The sequence below is a fragment of the Camponotus vicinus genome, unplaced genomic scaffold (assembly GCF_025532165.1).
Source record: "Camponotus vicinus isolate PSW18456_S1 unplaced genomic scaffold, iyCamVici1.0 SCAF_9, whole genome shotgun sequence".
In the NCBI taxonomy this organism is placed as follows: Eukaryota; Metazoa; Arthropoda; class Insecta; order Hymenoptera; family Formicidae; genus Camponotus; species Camponotus vicinus.
This window is the reverse complement of record NW_028141981.1, coordinates 4,256,685-4,276,249: the sequence shown is the minus strand read 5'-3', so window position 1 is coordinate 4,276,249 and position 19,565 is coordinate 4,256,685. Positions and strand designations below refer to the sequence as shown.

General features: G+C 33.5%; 1 protein-coding gene and 1 long non-coding RNA gene across 4 annotated transcripts in view; one reads left to right on the top strand and one right to left on the bottom strand.

Annotated features, from left to right (window-relative positions):
- The first annotated feature begins 3,261 nt into the window (after nt 1–3,261).
- The window catches only part of LOC145977500 (neurotrimin), a 61,866-nt gene continuing 45,562 nt past the window's right edge, over nt 3,262–19,565 (top strand). Inside the window, exon 1 of the mRNA XM_083109579.1 lies at nt 3,262–3,590. Within this exon, the coding sequence (XP_082965705.1) occupies nt 3,539–3,590 (52 nt within the window). The 5' untranslated portion in view covers nt 3,262–3,538. The remainder of the gene's footprint in view (nt 3,591–19,565) is intronic.
- On the bottom strand, nt 18,257–19,109 carry LOC145977147 (uncharacterized). 3 transcript variants are annotated; one of them, XR_014440438.1, is made up of 3 exons: nt 18,792–19,109; nt 18,576–18,724; nt 18,257–18,501 (listed from the first exon to the last, which is right to left on the bottom strand). It is a non-coding gene; the product is annotated as an uncharacterized LOC145977147 (long non-coding RNA). The 3 variants fall into 3 exon arrangements; XR_014440437.1 differs by having other exon boundaries at nt 18,819–19,109; XR_014440436.1 differs by having other exon boundaries at nt 18,868–19,109.

Sequence of the window (19,565 nt, the reverse complement as noted above, 5' to 3'; positions counted from 1 at the left end):
GATTAATCGGAATAAAGAATCTCGTGCTTTAAGGCTAAAATAGCATTAAACGGGATTTATATTATTTATAGTATTAATATATTATTTAGATTGATTAGTTTCAAACTCCATTTTCCATCGAACATATATTTATGACAAATGTGCAATGTTTAATCTTTTCTCAGAACGTTTAAACATGCTTCACTCCAAAAAGGTGTCAGATTAGAAATTGACGTTTCCCGTTTATTATAATTTATTGTAAGACATAACGATTGTTTGTCATTGTGGTTTGATTTATTGACTCTTTTTTTATATTTTTTTATCATTATACAAAATTTAATGTATAATTTAAAGTTTTTTTTTAAATAGAAATATACGTCTATAAAGAATATAGAATATATTAGATTAAGAATATAGAATATATTTTTTGAATCCATTAAGAATATAGGATATATATCTCTTGCAATGTGATTTTAATTAAGTGTAACCATCACTAGATCGAAGTTCTATGTTCCTATGAGCTTTAAACAAACCTATTTTTCGAGCAGCACTTTTATTATCACTATCTAAGAAAAAGAGGTGTCAACACATGATATATATTATATATTAGGTGCTTTCCATTTACATCAAAACTCAGATAAATCTCACTTCTGTCTTTCTTCAACATTCATGTTAAAGAAAGACAGAAGTGAGATTTATCTGAGTTTTGATGTAAATGGAAAGCATCTATTATATACGTAAATATATATTTTAAATAATTTTTTACGTTTTGTCATGCGTTGCAAGATAATTATGTATTTGTAACATAAGTTGGAACTGGCTTATATCCTTGTTCTCTCTCTTTTTAATTATCCACATAATTATGATAATTTGATAAATATTGACAAATTATAAAAAAAATGTTTGCTCTTTTTCGTTGAATATCATATGTACTTCCAATATCCGCAAATTCATTAGTACTTGTGACTTGCATTAATATTTATGATATATATAGAACAAAATGAGTTATAACTGCTAAGCGAAAGCCTTGTTTTTGTTATCGCATAAACCGGAAGTTCAGGCGCCATTCACCTGGCATGGACGTAGATTTCAAATATTTCCCGTTTTCACTAGGTAATTTGATTAGTGTCGAATGAATACGAAAATATTTCTTGCATTAAAACTTTATACATATAACTCTTTTTCATAAATAGCTTTGCAAATAATTCAAAAAATTGTTTAAGATTATACTTTATAAGCGTTTATAAATCCTAAATTTTCTATTATTCTAATATTCAACTCTAAACTGTATTGAGATTATGTATAATCGATTTATTTTTATAATTATAATTATATTAAATTATAATTATTTATAATTATATTAAATTTATATATTTATTAGATTAAAATTACAATATAAACTACAAATTTATCGTTAAGAATATATAAAATTGATTGATTTATATTAAAATACATTGAGAATTATGCATGAAGTAAATTTAAGATTATCGAATATTAATTTTACTTACGCGATTAAATATATCTTCGTGAAAGGATATGTTAATTACAATTGCTTATTTGCGGTCGCGTGAATCACAATTGACCTCGTTCATGTTTGCGGTCAATACCGATTGATATTATCTAATGTTCTTTCCTTCCGTATAGAGTATGACAATGTATCTATTTTGGGTAAAATGATTATTCACGATAAAAGATTATTTTCCTTCTTTCATGATTCCTAAAAAATCAAATTTCCCCATAGGTCCTACGGGAAAAATCTCGACCGGATTTGTGGTATTTCTCGTGAAAAAGTGGGCAGTTATTAATTTTTCGAAAAAACAAGTGTTGTTCAAGGAACACCATCGTTCAAATAAAATGCACACTTTGTCACATGCATGACATCATTATTTTTTTGCGACATTAGTCACGCCATTGATAAGTCATGTATATATTGCAACAATACCATAACGATATTGTATAACATACATCGTATAACCAGCACCAAAAGGAGAAACTTGTCGTTGTAGCTCGTAATATCTCATGCATATTTGATATAGTGATTCGTTTAATATGAAATAGCTAATAACAATATAATAGCCCATTTTACGATTTTTATGATTTATTCTCTTATCGCTCTTATCAAAGTTAACATCTCTCGTGAATACAAATAAATTAAATAAATATTTATAGAAAGAATTGTGTGAAAAAAAATTCTAATTTTAATTTTCAGGATAAATATATGTGGCAAGAATGAAAAAATTTGAGAAAAACAAAAGATCTCTTTTGTTTAACAAAAAAAATTATTGCAAAAATTAATGTCTAAAAAAAGGTTAATTTCAAAAATATGCAAGGCATGTTTAAACGTAGGTAGAAATACGATTATAATTATTAAATATCAATGAAAGAGTGCCTCCCAATTTGACGTACAGATAGTTACGAAACTATGTATAAAACGAGAGTTGCTTATTAACGGATCGTTAAATTAGCAGCACATTCTTTCTGCGTTGAAGCAAAATCTCTTGTTGATGACTAACAGTATTTTTTTCTTTTTAGATCGCGACGTATGTGAAGAATGTCGAACGTAGCCTTCGAGTTAAAAGGACGTGTTGTCCTTTGTGCAACGCAAAAGTGGGGTCGGTGTTTGTATAGAAAGCTCGGAATTAATCGCTTTATGCCGTCATCGTATCTTGCACAATAAGAATGAATGGATGAGACTCTGGGCGAGAGAGGCGGTGCTCTTCACGTGCAAATCGTGTCCAGATATGCATGCACGTAAACGATTGTCGGTATGCTATTGCGTTTATCCTGCATCGCAGTCTCTTCGCGAGAAAATTTACACCTATTTACATTTTCATGTTTTTACAGCGGCGTTGGCGAGACTACGGCGGATTTATCGGATCAAGACACCCGTTGTATTGACGTCAGATGGCAGAGAGAAAACGGCTAAATATAATGTAAAATTTCAACGAGTTTTTACACATCCCCCAAACCCACACATGTGAGTAGATTTGAATGAATTCCATCATAGTTTTATTATCGAAGTGAACCACAATTGTCACATGTCGGTTTTGATTTTTATCATTTTTATCCGGGCATGTCTCTTAACTCGATGCTCGAAAAAATTGGAAGATAGATGTGCATTTTGCTCTAATTGTGCATCGCACACACCCAGGCAACACGCGGCTTGCGCACGCACACATACATACACAGTCGCAGATCCGTCCACTGCGCAGCCAGTTCGCGCAAGTCCCCGTAAAAAGCCGGGGGGCGCGATTCCGTCGCTCTTCGTATACCGCGCGCGTTCCTTCGCTCAGTTTATATTCGATATCCAGTGGGATCAAACGGGGATTCCGTCTAACGACGACGATTCGATTCCCGCGATTCGAATCGGACGCTTTCTTTCACGAGATCTACGCGATAACAAAGAATCGGAGGCGGCGGCGGCGGCGAACAAGTTAATTCTCGGAACGGACAAAGGGACAGAGAGAGAGGAAGTAGTGCGCATTGTGACGTTGGTTTATCAAGTGGGTTATAAAAAGAAATTCTAAAAAGAGAGACGCACAGGTGTCGACGTAGGAAGATGTTGCCGCCGCGAATACTCGGTCTGTTGGTGATCCTCCTCGCTGTGCAAGGTGAATTTTTTCCCAATTTTTTCCTTCCTCGACACGTCGAATTGACGACGTGTCCGCGCGATGTTACCGTGAAAAGCATTGGAAACTTGCGCCCGTTTTTTAATTTTTTTTTGTATTATCGATAGATTATTTTAAAGCTGAGAATCGTAAGAAGATGAATGTATGTTGCTTTTTATATCGTTTCAACTTAGTTTGTAGTAAAATCTTCCAAGAGACTTTGACATTTGAAATAAAACTACTTAGATAAGATTTTTTGTTATCTTCCATATTCTCTGTTATCTTCTATATTTGTTGTATATGAAAAATAACGTTTTGTTTTCGTCAATATTTCACAATAATATTATCTTTGTATAAAAGTTAGTTAAAAATTGATTATTTTATTATTTCTTAAAACTTATCTCTTATTATAAATATATAGTGTCGAGAAAAATACAGAAATTGCATGATTTCTATTTAATCTTATCTTTGATTTGATATATTTGATATATTAATTCAGATCAATAAATAAAATATAGATGGAGATCAAAATAGTCATTCACATTCATGTTCTTATTATTCGTGTTCACCTTTTCGGGTGAAAGTAGCACACTAAGAGAATCCCTTTCTATTGCAAAATCCAGGGTTTATTATCATATCACAAGGAACGTCACGTTTACGGATGCACATTACAGATGATGACGACATGAAATAGAGATCGCGGTAACGAATAATCATTATGCCAGCAAAATAATGAAATGCTATCGATCATTATCTGATTATGTGCCCGTAAAAATCGAGATTGCGCCGCGAGTTATTCAAATAAGGAGTTCGATCGCTCGATCAAATGAATTCATTGATGCGCGACATCTCGGCGCAACGAAATAAGTTTCGTACCTGAGAAAACAATATATAAGTCTAAACATCTATTTTCAGGAAACGCGTTATCCTGGAAAATCAATTTTCGAATTTACATTTATTTGAAGATACTTTATTTTGACATTTTAATTGTAATTAATGTAATTTATAAATGTTTCTTCTTTATATATATATATATATATATATCTTTTAATTGTTATTAGTATAATCTTTTAATTGTAAATGTAATTATGTTATTACAATTATAAATGTAATTAAATGCAATTTAATTTATAAATGTTTTTTCTTTATTCTGTGTACGTATATAAAGAAAAGAACATTATAAATTAAATTAATTACAACTAAAAAGTTATACTAATAACGTAAGTTTTATATGTATATAAAAGAAAGAACATTTATAAATTAAATTAATTACGATTAAGATTATACTAATAACGTATATAATATATATATACGTATACTATATTATACTAATTTAATTTATAAATGTTCTTTCTTTTATATACATATAAAACTTACGTTATTAGTATAACTTTTTAGTTGTAATTAATTTAATTTATAATGTTCTTTTCTTTATATACGTACACAGAATAAAGAAAAAACATTTATAAATTAAATTAATTACAATTAAAAGATTATACTAATAACGTAAGTCTTATATATATAAGATTTATATTATTATACTAATAGAGATTATACTAATAACAATTAAAAGATTATACATATTATACATAATATATATATATAAGACACATATAATCTTTTAATTGTTATTAGTATAAGCTCTAATTAAAAGATTATACTAATAACGTAAGTCTTATATATAATATATATATTAGTATAATCTTTTAATTAGAGATAGAAAAGAGATTTTGACACATCTTCTATAGAAATGATTACAACCAGTTGTACAACTTGTAATCGGCGTGCAAGTCATAATCGCTGTTGCGGAAGAAGCAATTATGTATTAAAAAAAAAACTTAATTACGCTTCCTGATGTACCTACGTACCGGAAGACATCGCATTTACGCCATTTACGGGGGCGAGTCGGTTTGGCGATGCACCGAATCGCGATCACGTCATCGAACTCGATCATCGAGTTGCAAAACGATTGCTGATTGTGCTAATTCGAAGATGTCGAATCGATCGAAAGTTAATAAAGAAAATTTATAAAATCGCATACCAACGGATTTGTGTAAACACTTTAACATTTATCTTTCTTTTCGAGTAGAATCTGAAGAGATTCTGTGTTTTTACTTATATTGTTGGCTTTGAAAAATAGCGAGTGACAAAAAATTAATTCGATTATTATTCCTGAAATTAATAAATTGATTATTAATCATCAGAATGACGTTTCGAATAAAGTTTGTTGTTAGAAGGATCTAATAAAAAATATACTGTTATATAATTTAGAATATTAATGAGTTAAAAACGTGCGATATCCAGTTTCACACGATCATCGAGCATTTTCCGTTCTGCTCGTTCTTCGTTTCCGGCTCTGTCGCGGCGATTACATAATTCGCTCTTAAAAATCGAGAGGATCTGACCGTACACCGCGCTTGAGGAAGGATACATCGGGGACGGATAGCCTCGTAATTCGTCGGAAGGAAGAGAGTCTCGCAAAAAGAGCGCGTCCACCTCGGCGAATTCCATTGAGGATTCTACACGTGAGGCATCGCGAGCGTTTGGCCCACAGAGAACCGGTGGCAATGGCTGAATGGTTCGAAAATAAGATGAACGAGACTGATTGCCAGGTGGGGGAGAGAGTGCGTGTGGGGGGAAGGCCAGCCAGGTGAACGCGAGTTTCAGGTAGGAGAAAGATGGGCCCGAGGGGGCAGATGGCTGGGACGCGGCTGGTCGGCGGCCGGTTTCAGAGCGATTCACAGCTTTTGGTAACTGTCCGTTCGGAAGAGAAGTCCTCTCCCTTCTCTTCTCTTCTCTTTCCTGGAGAGCGTAAATCCAGCGCTATTTCATTTTCCTTCTCCTTAATAATGGGAGCGGCTTCCTTTCTTTCTTCTTATTCTGGACGAACGGACCACCGTTGAACCGCCGACTCGTTTCGTGCGTGACTGCGATCGTAATGTGCTGTCTAAAGTTTTTAGAACCGCGGGATTAGGAAAGAACCGGAATACATACATGTCTATCTCTTTCTTAAATCTCTTTGATTACGAAGCAGAAAAATTAATCAATCAACCGTGAGATATATTACTTAGTTTATTGTTGAAATGTGCGAAATGTAGGTTCCCAATTGAGATAATGAGAACAATAAAAAATATACTATATTTACAATTATTAATTTATTTTTAAATATAATAAAAAGTATTCAATTTTTAAATCAACCCGAAAAATCACTTTGTAATAATTTCAAATATTCGATCGCTTATCAAAGAATGTTTCTTACCCATTTTCCACGCCGTAATTATTCAAATTAGATAATTATATTCATTTTATGTAGCAATTTCTATTAAATTTCATAATCTATTTTATCCTTCGTAGAGAAGGTCTTCGTGAAGGTAAAAAATGGTCTTTTGTAAAGATATTTTTTTCTTTAAAAATATGCCATAGGAACGAAATGAAATAGAATCTTCAAATCATGAGTGTGATACGAAATTGATAATAACCGAGAGGAGTTTGACAGTTGGGCGACACGGTGTCGCGGAGCAAAGCGCGCGGTCGAGTCTCCAAGGACTCGGCCGGAATTTGAATTGGTGATTCGATAGCGGTGATGTACGAGTCGAGTCGTACGACAACAGTCGCGGGAGTGTGATAATTTGGGGGCAGTCGGTATCTCGATGACAGACATTATCGCTGCGAATTATGCTTACGCTCGCGATCGCTCCATGAAATTTAGCGGCTCGGTTTAGTTTATCATTAAGCTAATTTATGAAACGATGTTAGGCGCCTCTTTAAGGTCAAGAAAAGTAGCGGAAACCGTCAACATGTTATTTTATATAGATAATCAGTAAAAAATATAATAGATAATATTATAATTAATTTCCAATAAATTGACGAAAAGAAATTCTGCTTTTTTTCTCAATCTCTGATGATTTAATAAGATAATTGGCAGTTAAAAAAACTTCTAAATTTAAAAAAATTTTTTTAAACTTGAGCGATTTAAAACTGAACGAAATGAGAATTGAAAGACGTTGAAAACTATAACTGAAAATTTCTTGCACTTCAAAAAAATTGTTTAGCAGTGTGTAAATCACTATTTTCATAGTAGATTCATATGTCAAAGGTTACGAACACTAACGGTTCTTCCTTTCGCAATAAGACAGCATATTTTTGAAATGTGCCGAACGCGGGGTAAAAAGAGGAAAAGCCGGTTGCACAAGATAACATGCGAACACGCGTCGCGTATCAGATGGTTGCGCAAGCAAATAGACATTACAAGGATCTTTGTCTTTGAATCACTCGTCTTCCTCTACTACACCATCGAGATTCGTAGAGAAATTTAAGGGTCAATGTAAATGAGTCTTGATAGCAACGAGACGACCGGTTTAAGTCCCGAATTGTTTGTCAATATTCATGAACATGAGAATTTATTGATTAACATGGTCCTATTATTCTTGTCTTTGTACATTGTCATCAGTCTATTATTTTACTCTACATATATTTATAATCTTGTTAGCAATATTCTTTGATATATAAAATATGCCATATCGGTTCTTTTTAGAGAATTTTATTTATAGCATATTCCTTTTATATCACAGCGATAAAACTTTTTGATATAACGGGATTACTATCATGAAATATCGATTTAACTTTAATAAAATACCGATTTAAAATTCGATTTATCAATAAAAGATTTTCAGTAGTTTAGTATTTATTTCCTTGCTTAAATGACTATATCGAGTAAGTATTATAGTTTGTAAAAAACATCCATTTTATCTATATCTATTTTAAGCGATTGCACAATTTTTATCTAATCGTTGAGAATAATTATATCGGAATAATTATATCGGTACGCGACATAATTTATATATTACATGCTCCACGACATTTCCATGTGTATAATTTTTTTTACATATTTTCGCTCTCGAGGATACGTGTCGACGTGATGTACGAATCTATTTGTCAAAGATTACGTCACACATGCATGTTAGTTTAGTCCTCTAATTAAGTAATTGAGCTTGATAAAGCTGGGGGAGGGGGAGCTCTACGGGAGATCAGCCCGCATGAGAAAAAAATGCTTCTGCCCGCGTGTATACCTTAAGCAAAAGGCACTTTCCTCTTTTCCGGTATGTCCCTGGTAGGAAGATGGCAACATTAATTGCCATATAGCTACATCGTGTCCATTTCTGTCCCTGAGGAAACGCGATACTCGAGTCAACCGGACTCTTACCGTCCATAAGTTTGTCAGTAGAAAGGACAGCTGACTTCTAACTCTTCGAATCTCTGGATCCTATCTCATTGTATAACCGTCATAAATTTTTCGTGTCCCTATGGCATATTTATACGAAGAGAAACGTCAAATGAAATTTCGTTTCTCTGATCATTTCACTGTAAATCTCGCTGTAATCTATGCTTATTTGCAAATTTATGGACGGTAGCACATTCATTATTGAAGTTGCTATTTTATTTCGCAAAGAAGCATTAAAGTTTCATTAATCACTTCTTCGTTTCTGATTTCAATTCTCACTTCATTGCCTCCGGCGTCACGTTGTAAGTTTATATACATAGGAAAGATTACGGAAATAACTGCTCTTCCGGAGAAAAACGACGGTCAAAATAAATTCGCTTTCAAAATACTGGTTTAACGTCTCGTTTAATGCGAAATATCGCATTAATTAACGTAACAAGTAGTTAAAACACATTTAATGGGCGATAATAACGTTTTGTGCACACAATTTTCTCGTTCCGGTAACGCATAAAAAAATCCAGGGAATGTATGATTATCGGTCTTTGAATTACAGCTCTGCTCAAACACAGGTTTGCGCCTTTCGCCCTTACATAACATGTGTTTTATTATATTGTTGTAGCAATCCCCGTGGATGATTTGAATGCGAGGCATTTGGCATTTTTCCCGTTCGTTGGGAACGCGATAAAGCCGTTATGCATACGTATTTACTCAAGAATCTTATCGCGCGAGAGTTGGACATGCTTTCAGGCATGCCGATGTTTACTGGAAAAAATTAGCATGTAATTAATCCGCGATTAATGCCGTAGTCTCGTTAGCATCGAGTTACCGAAACAGGAGGTCTCTGCGATCTTTACGGTCTCTTCGTTCTTGTGTGTGCTAAAATATATTATAAATGAGATTTTTTTTCTCACGTCGCCTTTGACTTCTCGCGAATACAGCTGATAACGCTATTCTGATTCTTCTCTTCCACATTACATAATCGTCGTACCGAGAAATATTTATAACAGTATCGCGTTTCGCCACATCGACGCCCGCTGATCTGTGTTTTGATCTTTGCGCCCGGGTGTATTTTTCTTGTAAACTAATCTCGGGATAACTGCTGGACACTCGACGAGAAACTGTCGCCGAGCCTCTGCAAGTCGCTAAATTCCAGACGCTTATAAACGTCATTCAAAATTAATTCAAACTCTTTTTATCAAGAAGTAACATTGAATAATTTTGAATACAATTTTTTAAAAAATTATAATTCTAAATTATATTCTAGATTTACATCTGCAAGAATTTCACAGTTATTTTTATCATAAAAATTCGTCGGTTTTAAATATTCGTTTTATGCTATTCTGTTGGGTTGATTTTTGGGCTGTCAAGTGTTGCACACAGCGTGGGCTTTAAGATCAAACGAGGTAGTCTCGCGTTTATTACACGGACAGAAGAGAAAAGAACACTCGCGCGAAGGAGACAGGATTCCGACGTGTTCCCGTTTCGTTTTTAGGCCGAGTTCGTGTTCGGGTAATTTCTCGCCGGTCCGAGAAGAAAGCGAGATCGTGATTTCCGCGGCAAAAGAAGGTAGAGTCTCTTCCGTCTCCTTTTTACTTTCTGCTGTTTTTCGTGATATATCTCTTTTACATGCTCATTACTCGTACGACAGCGATTTGCACAGCTGCGAGTGAGAGAGAGAGACGTCAGCGGTCGCGCCTCGCAACAGTCGTGTAAATATCTTTTCTTCGAGAGCATTTGTCTGTACCTTTCGTAACGAAAGAAAGAAGGAGAGAGAAAGATAAGACAGAATCGTGACTTTATGCGCGAAGCATTCAGGCATTTCACTTATTCGATCGACAAAACAGCGTGCCAGGGAAACAGATATTTTCTTGCTTTGCGCAATTCATTTCCATAGAAAAAAAGAGAGAATGTAAATTTACCTAGAGCTTCAGTCGCCTTTTGTACATTTGTTATATTTGTCATATTAATTGAACTGACGTATTTTCCCCGATAAATATACAATTTATTATTTTTCAAGATCGTATTTTTTCATTTGAACGGTACACATATGCGATTGTAGCATATAAAAAAAATAGCGGAAATAGAAAAGGATAGAGAGGGATAAGTTATCTGTACAGTAGTAATTGTGAAGCAATAGATCATTCTTGACTGGTGATTCATGAGTTCATATGATTCTTGTTACAGCTAAATATGCGAGTATTCTTGTAGTAACTAGATTTCCATTTCAAAAGCAAGTTCAAGAATATCTCGCTAATATGACCGTGCGAGCGTTTTGTGGATTATTTTTGAACGTGGCTTTAAGAGATCTTTTAAGAGATCTTTTCGTTCTGGAATTTTAATAGATCGAGTTAAAAAGTCTTCGACGTTGACTTTATTAGCATTCGGTTTATTCGCGGCCATGTGGGAAATTATACGATGCGAGTGTCAAACGAGATCAATCGTCTTCGAGCGCAAACATCCTTGTATATCTAATAAAACATCATCATATCGAGAGGCGAGCAATTCATGTCTAACATTCCGCGATCACAGGACATCTTATGAAGCTCATAGCGAATCGCTTAAGCTTGATAAGCTCAAGAACAAAATGTTTGTTACATCGAGGCTATCGTTGGCTTATCAAACTAGAAAAAGAAACAGTGTACGTTATCGTAGGAATACATTACGAGTGTGTCCAATTTTTCATGTTCGTCGCTGACTACAAGTTCGTGTTTCGCATAAATATTTTATTAGTAAAGAAGAGATTTATGTCGTTGTCATGAAATAACAGAAAAGTTATAATAAAGTCAATACATATAGCATAGAAATCAAATAATAACGCATGCCTTGTATATAATGAGAAAATTAATTACGGTTAAAATTTAATAGAATATAAGAGAATGAGAATTGCTTCTTCGTAATTAATAGAATCTATAAAATGAAGCCAATTGACAGTGAATCGGCAAATGAATAATATAATATAATATAAAATAAAATATAAATATAATATAATATAAAATAAAATATAAAATAATATAATATAAAAAATCTTACTTGTTATATAAATTAGATATTATAAATTTAATACCGTCAATATACATATCGATGGAAATTGTCAAAGAAGGGCATATATTTCTATTATATTGTATAGTAAATAGAGAAATTTCCGACTCACATTCGGATCGATTCTGATGATGACAATCATGTTGTAAATTGATTGACCATTGTCCACGCTCGTGATAATCTTGTTTTCTTGTGACCCGAGTTCATTAATAAACCGCTCATCAGATGCGAGTTTCAGGACTTATCTAGACGGTTTCGGGTATTTTTAGTCGCGTTTAAAACATCGACCTGCGCGCGTTTTGCGCGTGTCGGACATATGTGCGTGTGACATGCTCTCTTTTTTCTCCTCCTCCTCCTCCATTCTTTCTATCTTTCTTCTAAGACAGTGGATATGTGTGTGTGCGCTTCAGTGAACATAATATCTTATAAATAGGGATTAGCTAACGGCTAATGCGAAAGGGTGATGCAGGTTTTATTTCGGTACTTTCCGGTCACCGCATCCGATAGATATAGAGAATACTCCGTCTGTGGTCTGGTCTGGTTTGCTTTCTACGAGGCGGAAATTGTGTCGAAATCATCGTCAACTCGTGATCGACGAGCCGTCTGTTTCTACTTCGTAGCTTGCACAAGCATCTCGAGCCAATACGTATTCTCTCTATATACTTGATATATGAAACAATTTGACGTTATAGGTCATAATTTGTAAAATATATGAACGCTATGGCTTCTATCGCATTGTACAAGAAATAGCTGTGAAATCAGAATCCTCAATTATTCTTCCATTATTTAAGACCTGTATATATAGATCATATGAGTTACATTTGATTCCAAAAATAACAGTTACGCGATTTTCTCGTAACCGAAAGATATTTTCGGCAGAGCAATATACAATTATTCGTGTCAAGTTTTCGGTAACCCGATCCTTATTGCACGTTTCTGCTCGGGCGAAAATTCAGAAAGAGTGAGCGCACTGCGACTTCCGAATTAGGAAATTTTTTTTTGACAGAACGTGTCTTTCCTCGGGAGATTTAGATCGACGATAAGTCGATAAATTATATCTCCGTGAACCCTTACCATAGATAACGCCCAGCCCGATAATGAGCACGCAACCCACGCAACATTTTCAAGCCTCGTGAATAGCACCGGTACCGTTACCGGTCAACAGACGAAACTTTTACCGTCACGATAGCGGAATAGAGTGATTCGATAATCGATTATCCGGTCGCGCGCATCCGGTTCTACGAAACGCATCGGGTACCAATTTTCGTCCGCGTTAGTGTAACCCTTTGTCCGATGGTATACTAAGTAAGAACCTTTCTGACGATGGTAAAGTTCCGATTTGATTCAAAACTTTCCATAGTATTTCGCGAAACAAAGTAATTTATCGTTCTTTATGCCAGTCTTATTCAGTAGTTTTAATTAGGTGTATCTCAAACTCCTCTTCATTTCCGCTTAAAACTCGAAATACAAGACATTTGAGAGATAATAACGTGATAGAATAACATGATATTAAAAAGATATTTTGAATGAAAATTATATAGAATATTAGAGTAAAAAAATATAAATTATACACTCACATATATTTTGTATAATAAAATAAATATGTTGTGTCTAAGCGAAGAAAATCCATTATTATATAGCAATTAATACATAATTATTAAACGTAATTCATTTGAAGCTCTGCACTTTGACATAAATGCTATTAAATGGTGTAATTAGTAGAACGATTATGCAACAATAAACAAATAGATCACAAATGATATCAAACATCCCAAGATTATCATTGTATACCGTTCAATAAATGTAATAAAATTATGTAACGCTTATAATTATGACATTAACATATTAATAATAACACACACTGTAACGATAAGAAATAATATAGAGTTACAATATTAAAGAAAAAAGATTAAAAAATATTAATTTTAATTTTTTATTACACGAAGGAAAAAAATTGCAGGAATTCGTTACAATAAGATACACGAGAAATCCATTAGAGACAAAAGTAAATATTAAATAAAATTACACCCACATATTTACTTCTTAAACTAAAAATTCTTACACAGAACCTTTGTGTTTGTCGCGCGCTTATTTATTTAGAAGGATTTTAAGGATCTTTTTCCAAAAGCGAGTTGTGTGTAAATCGATTTTATCTCTTTCTCAAAGATTCAACCTAAGACCGCTCCCCAATAACCAGAGGTGGTCCTAACGTATTTTCGAGGTGTCGGTTGTGTACACATTCGACAAGAATGGGCCATCGGATCGATATTGTCAACGACCGCGCCGCTCAAGAGACAGTATATTATAATTATGTCTCAGCTGGCAAACGTTACCGGCGTTTATTGTACGCGACCGTACGTGAATTGAGAATAAGCCATTTGTAGACTTTGATTCGTGTGGCACGTAAAAGTTGGAAAAGAGGAGTGGAGGAAAAAAGGGGATAAAGGAAGAAAAAAAGAGGAAGTCGAAAGAAGGTGCGTCGTGCTATTCCGTTCCAACACGATTTCCATCGCACGACCAAAGAACGGAATGCCAGTCACCGACGAAGTTGTCGGACTACTAATGATCCGTCCGTGTGTCTCTTCCCCGCGGTCCTTCAAACCTCATCGAGCATTCAAATCCTGCGTTTTCATTCTAATTACGCCGAACGCATAAGCGGCTGACTTGTAAGGAGTTTCCACGTCGTCTCGGTTGCATCGAGATGTTCCAGCGTCGAGATTTCTCCGAGCATGACGGATTAGTTTCAAGTTTTAATGACATATTGGTTCGTGTGTAATTAATGCAATATTATGCCTTCAAATTGTATTTATTAGGTTACTCAGAATTCGGAAACGATTTCAAAATACATCTATTTTTTTTTAAGTATTGAAAGAATTAATTTAAAAAAAATTAATTTTAGAAGAATTAAATTATATTAAAGATAAAGATTTATTTTTTGATGTATTAAAATTAATTTCTGAAATTAAAATTTAATCTCTGTATTTTCTTCTTTATCAATAATCTCGTGTTTTAAAATTATGAGATCTTAACTTATCTAGATTTAAAAATTTCTTAATGAGTTAATAAGTTTGCTAGAGACTGTTGCATTAAACATCTTCAATTAACGCCTCGAGTCGAACGAAGGAAGATCTTTCTGCATCGATAATTCGCGCTCGCTAGAACGTAATGCTCTTCGAACAGATTCATTGAGAGTTTAATGACGTGAGGTTGAATCACGATGACCGTAAGGGCATCGTGTTACGTGTTCGAGAAGTCGCATTTTATGTGTAAGGCACAGTGAGCCACCGTCAACCGCGTTGGTGTTTCACTTTCCATTCTGCGATTGTTGCATCAGAAATTCCTAACAAACGAGTTATCGTCGAGAGAGTGTACACTGCAATTTAAATCAATTTTCTTCTATGTTGGGCATCCGCGCTATTCAGGCGAATCAATCTGACACGGTAAAATCGATACACGTTTCGATTCCATGAGTCTCGCGTATCAATCACATAGCATGGTTTACTCGACGCGAGTGGATTTATCTAGAATTTTGCGAGGCAATGTTTACAGTTTATGTCGTAACATCGAGCAGATAACATTAACGATGTTATCGAAATTACTTGTTTGTTAATGCGAATGATTAATGTGACGCATGTAATGATATCAGAGAATTATTGTGATTGCAACTCGGTCGCTCTTCCATTTATTATCTTAGATATTTTTAGCAATTACATATTACAAGATTAAGAACATTCCAATAAAATTTTTCCATTGTTTTTTTTTAATTGTTAAATAATTTATATTTGTGTGCAAAAAGAAATATATATATTAATGATTAAATATTTGTTAATATCATTATTACACTGATCAAATTTGATATATTAGTGATTAAATATTTTTGATAATATCATTATTACTACTATTATAATATAAAAATTATACGTTTGAAATTCATTGGAATAGTTGCGCGTTTTTATTTACGTTATAAAAATAGGTTATTTGTATGTGTGGATAACTGATTAAAAATTCGTTCATTACTGATTATACCGCCAACTTCCTCGATATATGTAGCGCGAACGAGTGATTTGCGCGGAGGTCAAGTCGCAACCGATAAAATCAAGTTTGACACTCATTCGGAAGTTCGCATAGTCGAGTACGGACGCGCAGCCTAGTTTCCCTGAATGCGCTCGATTCATTGAGGGTTTAACGACACGAGATTGTACGGGTCTTTATCGGGGTGTGTAGTAATACGGCGATAAATTAACATACGCTCGATGTCTACCACTACTAACGTGTTTTTATATTGTCGAGAAATATCCGCGGGCCGTTCGCTCGTTCGGGAGATAAAGCACAAGCGAATCCCTGTTTAAATGATTCGCACTTTACGAGTAACCTAAAGAAATACGCCGACAGTGTCGCAACAATGAGGTGAATTGATGTGGATAAAGTAATCAACGAAGATTTTATTCTCTCTCGTCAAAAAAAATACAATAAAATATTATAATATATTAAAAGACATGTAAATTAAACGTTTAGAAATATCTGAGTTATTATTTAATTAATTTTTAAATGATAATTAATTATAATTAATTAACTTAAGCATATAAATTTAGACACATATTTAAATAAATATTAATTTTTAAGAAAACTATAATTTTAAAGAAAATATTAAATTAATAAAAATAATATTTAAATTATATATAATATTTTAAAGAGATCTCTTTTAAAGAGATCTTTTAAATAACTTATAAAAATAATATTTTAATCTCTCTTTATAGATAACGCATGCAATATAAAAGAACGTCAGTTATGCTTACACTTTTTTAAAGCACGATATATTGAGGTAATTACGGGCGGACAGGTCACCCCAAAAATATGCATTAGGGTCCAGGGACCCCATCGACACATGTATATATCCGGGGGGTCGAAAGTGTCTGCCCTACCGAATTCGATGTCAGTACATGACGTTCAGTTTCCTAGAATGAGGCAGACTCATTCATGGCGGAGTTTAACGACACGAAGTCTGAATCGTTCTGTTATCGTTGTAAGCAATATAGTTCCGTAATGTAGTTCCGCCACCATTCGCGGAAAAGACACAACGATCTCGCAGAGAGGTTTTTGTGATAACGCGAGAAATCGCGGCGCTAACGATACCGCATGTAAGATCTATTAATTCACACATAGGAAGTTCTCCACAGGAGCAAATTCGTAATAATAATCTCGGTGTGCGCGTAATATATTGTTTTGACAGATCCTCGGATTGGAGATAAGTACTGAGTAAAACAATTATTCATTATGTCCGGTCCCGTTAAGAGGATATCAAGCGTGCGGGAGGGAGCTTTATCGCGTAAGGTGAAGATCGATGGGGGAAAGGCAATTATAATTAATCGGAATGTCTTTGGCGCCTCGAGCCTCTCTCGTTATAATCGTTTACACGCACTATGTGTATGCGTGTACGTGCGTGCGAGACCGATAGATGAGAATAAATAGACTCGTCTCTAATACGGTTAACGGGTAAAATTATCTTCCAATAAATTAGTGTACGTTCGCATTTTCATCGACGAGCGAGACGCATGCTCGCGTTATCGATGCATTATTTTCGTAATAAATTATGGATATAACTTAATTGGGAAAGTATATTTTATGGCAATTGAGTTCCGTTTCTGCTGATCTGTGTGCAAAAGTGCAATTTATTGATAGCATTCAATTATAGTATTAAAAATATAGTAAATGATTAAGGTTTTGTTTGTCGATTCAACGATTCAAATTTTTTTTGTTGTCGATTTTCTTTAATTATAATTTAACTTTTTAATTCTAAGAGACAGAGAATTAATTAAACAAGGTTAAAATTAACCAGTGTTAATGATACCGGTTACAAGTAATATTTATGGCGCATAACTATTAAAGACGAGATGTAGAAATCGCTTTCGAGCAAATAGCTCGATTAAAATCGTTTTAAGTAAGTACACAAAGTTGTCGACTACTTGAACGGGATGAGTCAAGAGAACTAATTACTGCGCAAAGATCATAGAATTTCTCAGAGCTATAAACTATTCTCTTATTTCGTTTAAGTACACATATCTATTTTTTTTTTGTAACCTTGACATTAATGTTGCACTTAAATAGTCTTTATAGGTGTATGAGATTCATATGTATTCAAGAATCATTTCCGCTGTAGTAAATTTAATAATCAGAAGGTATCGATGGTTCGCGTTACTAGTTAATTAAGCATGATATTAATGGTGACATTATTTGTAGATGATTTTTCATACAATGAGTAAAATAAAGAAATATATTTCAAATAACATTTTTCGTTATAAAACATATAAAACATATTAAATTAATAATTAGGCAACTTTCGTATATATAAAATATTATATATAATAAATTAAATTTATTACAGTTTTAATATACATTGAATATACACGGGAACTTTTTGACTTTTAAATACAATGGAATATTGATATTTGTATTCAGATTTGATGTGAAATATCTCAAATTTCAAATATTGTTTTACCCGATATTATATCGAAATATCTCGCCAAGGAACGCTCAGGGAATTAGAAAGTCATGTGGCGGTTCATTATCGTGAAACACAGTCTGCTGTTTTTAATTAATGCTTGAGTAGTGGGAGTCCTCGGTTTTCACAAAAACTCTTCTCTGACGCAACGATAGCTATCAACAAGGCCTCAGTATGAAACTGAGTATACTCTAGATAGATTCTAGCAATAATCAGAGAAAGGATCTACCATCTGCCACTGGATTAGGATATCCTCTAAATAGCTTACGCTGTTTTTCTCCTGATATAAATTACATATATCGATAGAAATTTTTAACACGTGAATACGTCCTGCACATATGTTTCTATTCTTCAAAGATTCATCTTATCGAGGTCCATCTTAAATTTTGAGGTATTTTAAATCAAGTAATTGCCAATTGAATAAAATCATTTGAACGTGTTTAACTTTTGTTCAGACATCATTTTCGGATACCATTTAACGATGCAATTATTAATAATAATTCTCAGATAATAATTCTCACTGTCTTTTGCTATACAAGCGGCAAAACGTCAAACGCTCCGGACCTTGAACCGATTCACGTGGATGGTCTAGTTTTCTCGGGAAGTGATCACGGGAGCTGAAGGGAAAAGAGGAACGCGCTTTGTGTTCCACGTGTGATTCAAAGTTTGAAATACTTAGTTAGATATTATTATGTATATCCTCTATACCGAACTAACAGAATTAACCTCGGGATTTTGATGGACGTTATCTCGCGGTTGCTGTTGTAACAAAATGAAAAGCGACAAATGAATCCGCTATCATCATGGTCATCTCTCTCGTTAGTAAGAGCGTCGTTATTTGCATCGATGCGTTCGTACGCGTAAAGTATAGGTTTTCGATATTTCTTTTGCACATATATAACTATTCTATAATTTTTGAAATATTTATATGCATATTGCAGTATTTAATATGCATATAATATAATTTTATATAAGTAAATATATTTTTAATATATTTTTAATTTAATATAATTTAATAAGCATTTAATATATTAATTATATTTTAAATATATTTTTAATTTAATTTAATTTAATATAATTTAATATGCATTTAATATAATTTTAAAACTATTTTTTGAAATATGGATTTAAAATTCGAGCAAAATCTCTTTCTATCGAAACAAAATCTCGCAAAAATTATTATCTCTTGATATTGAAATAAATATTCTTAAATAAATTA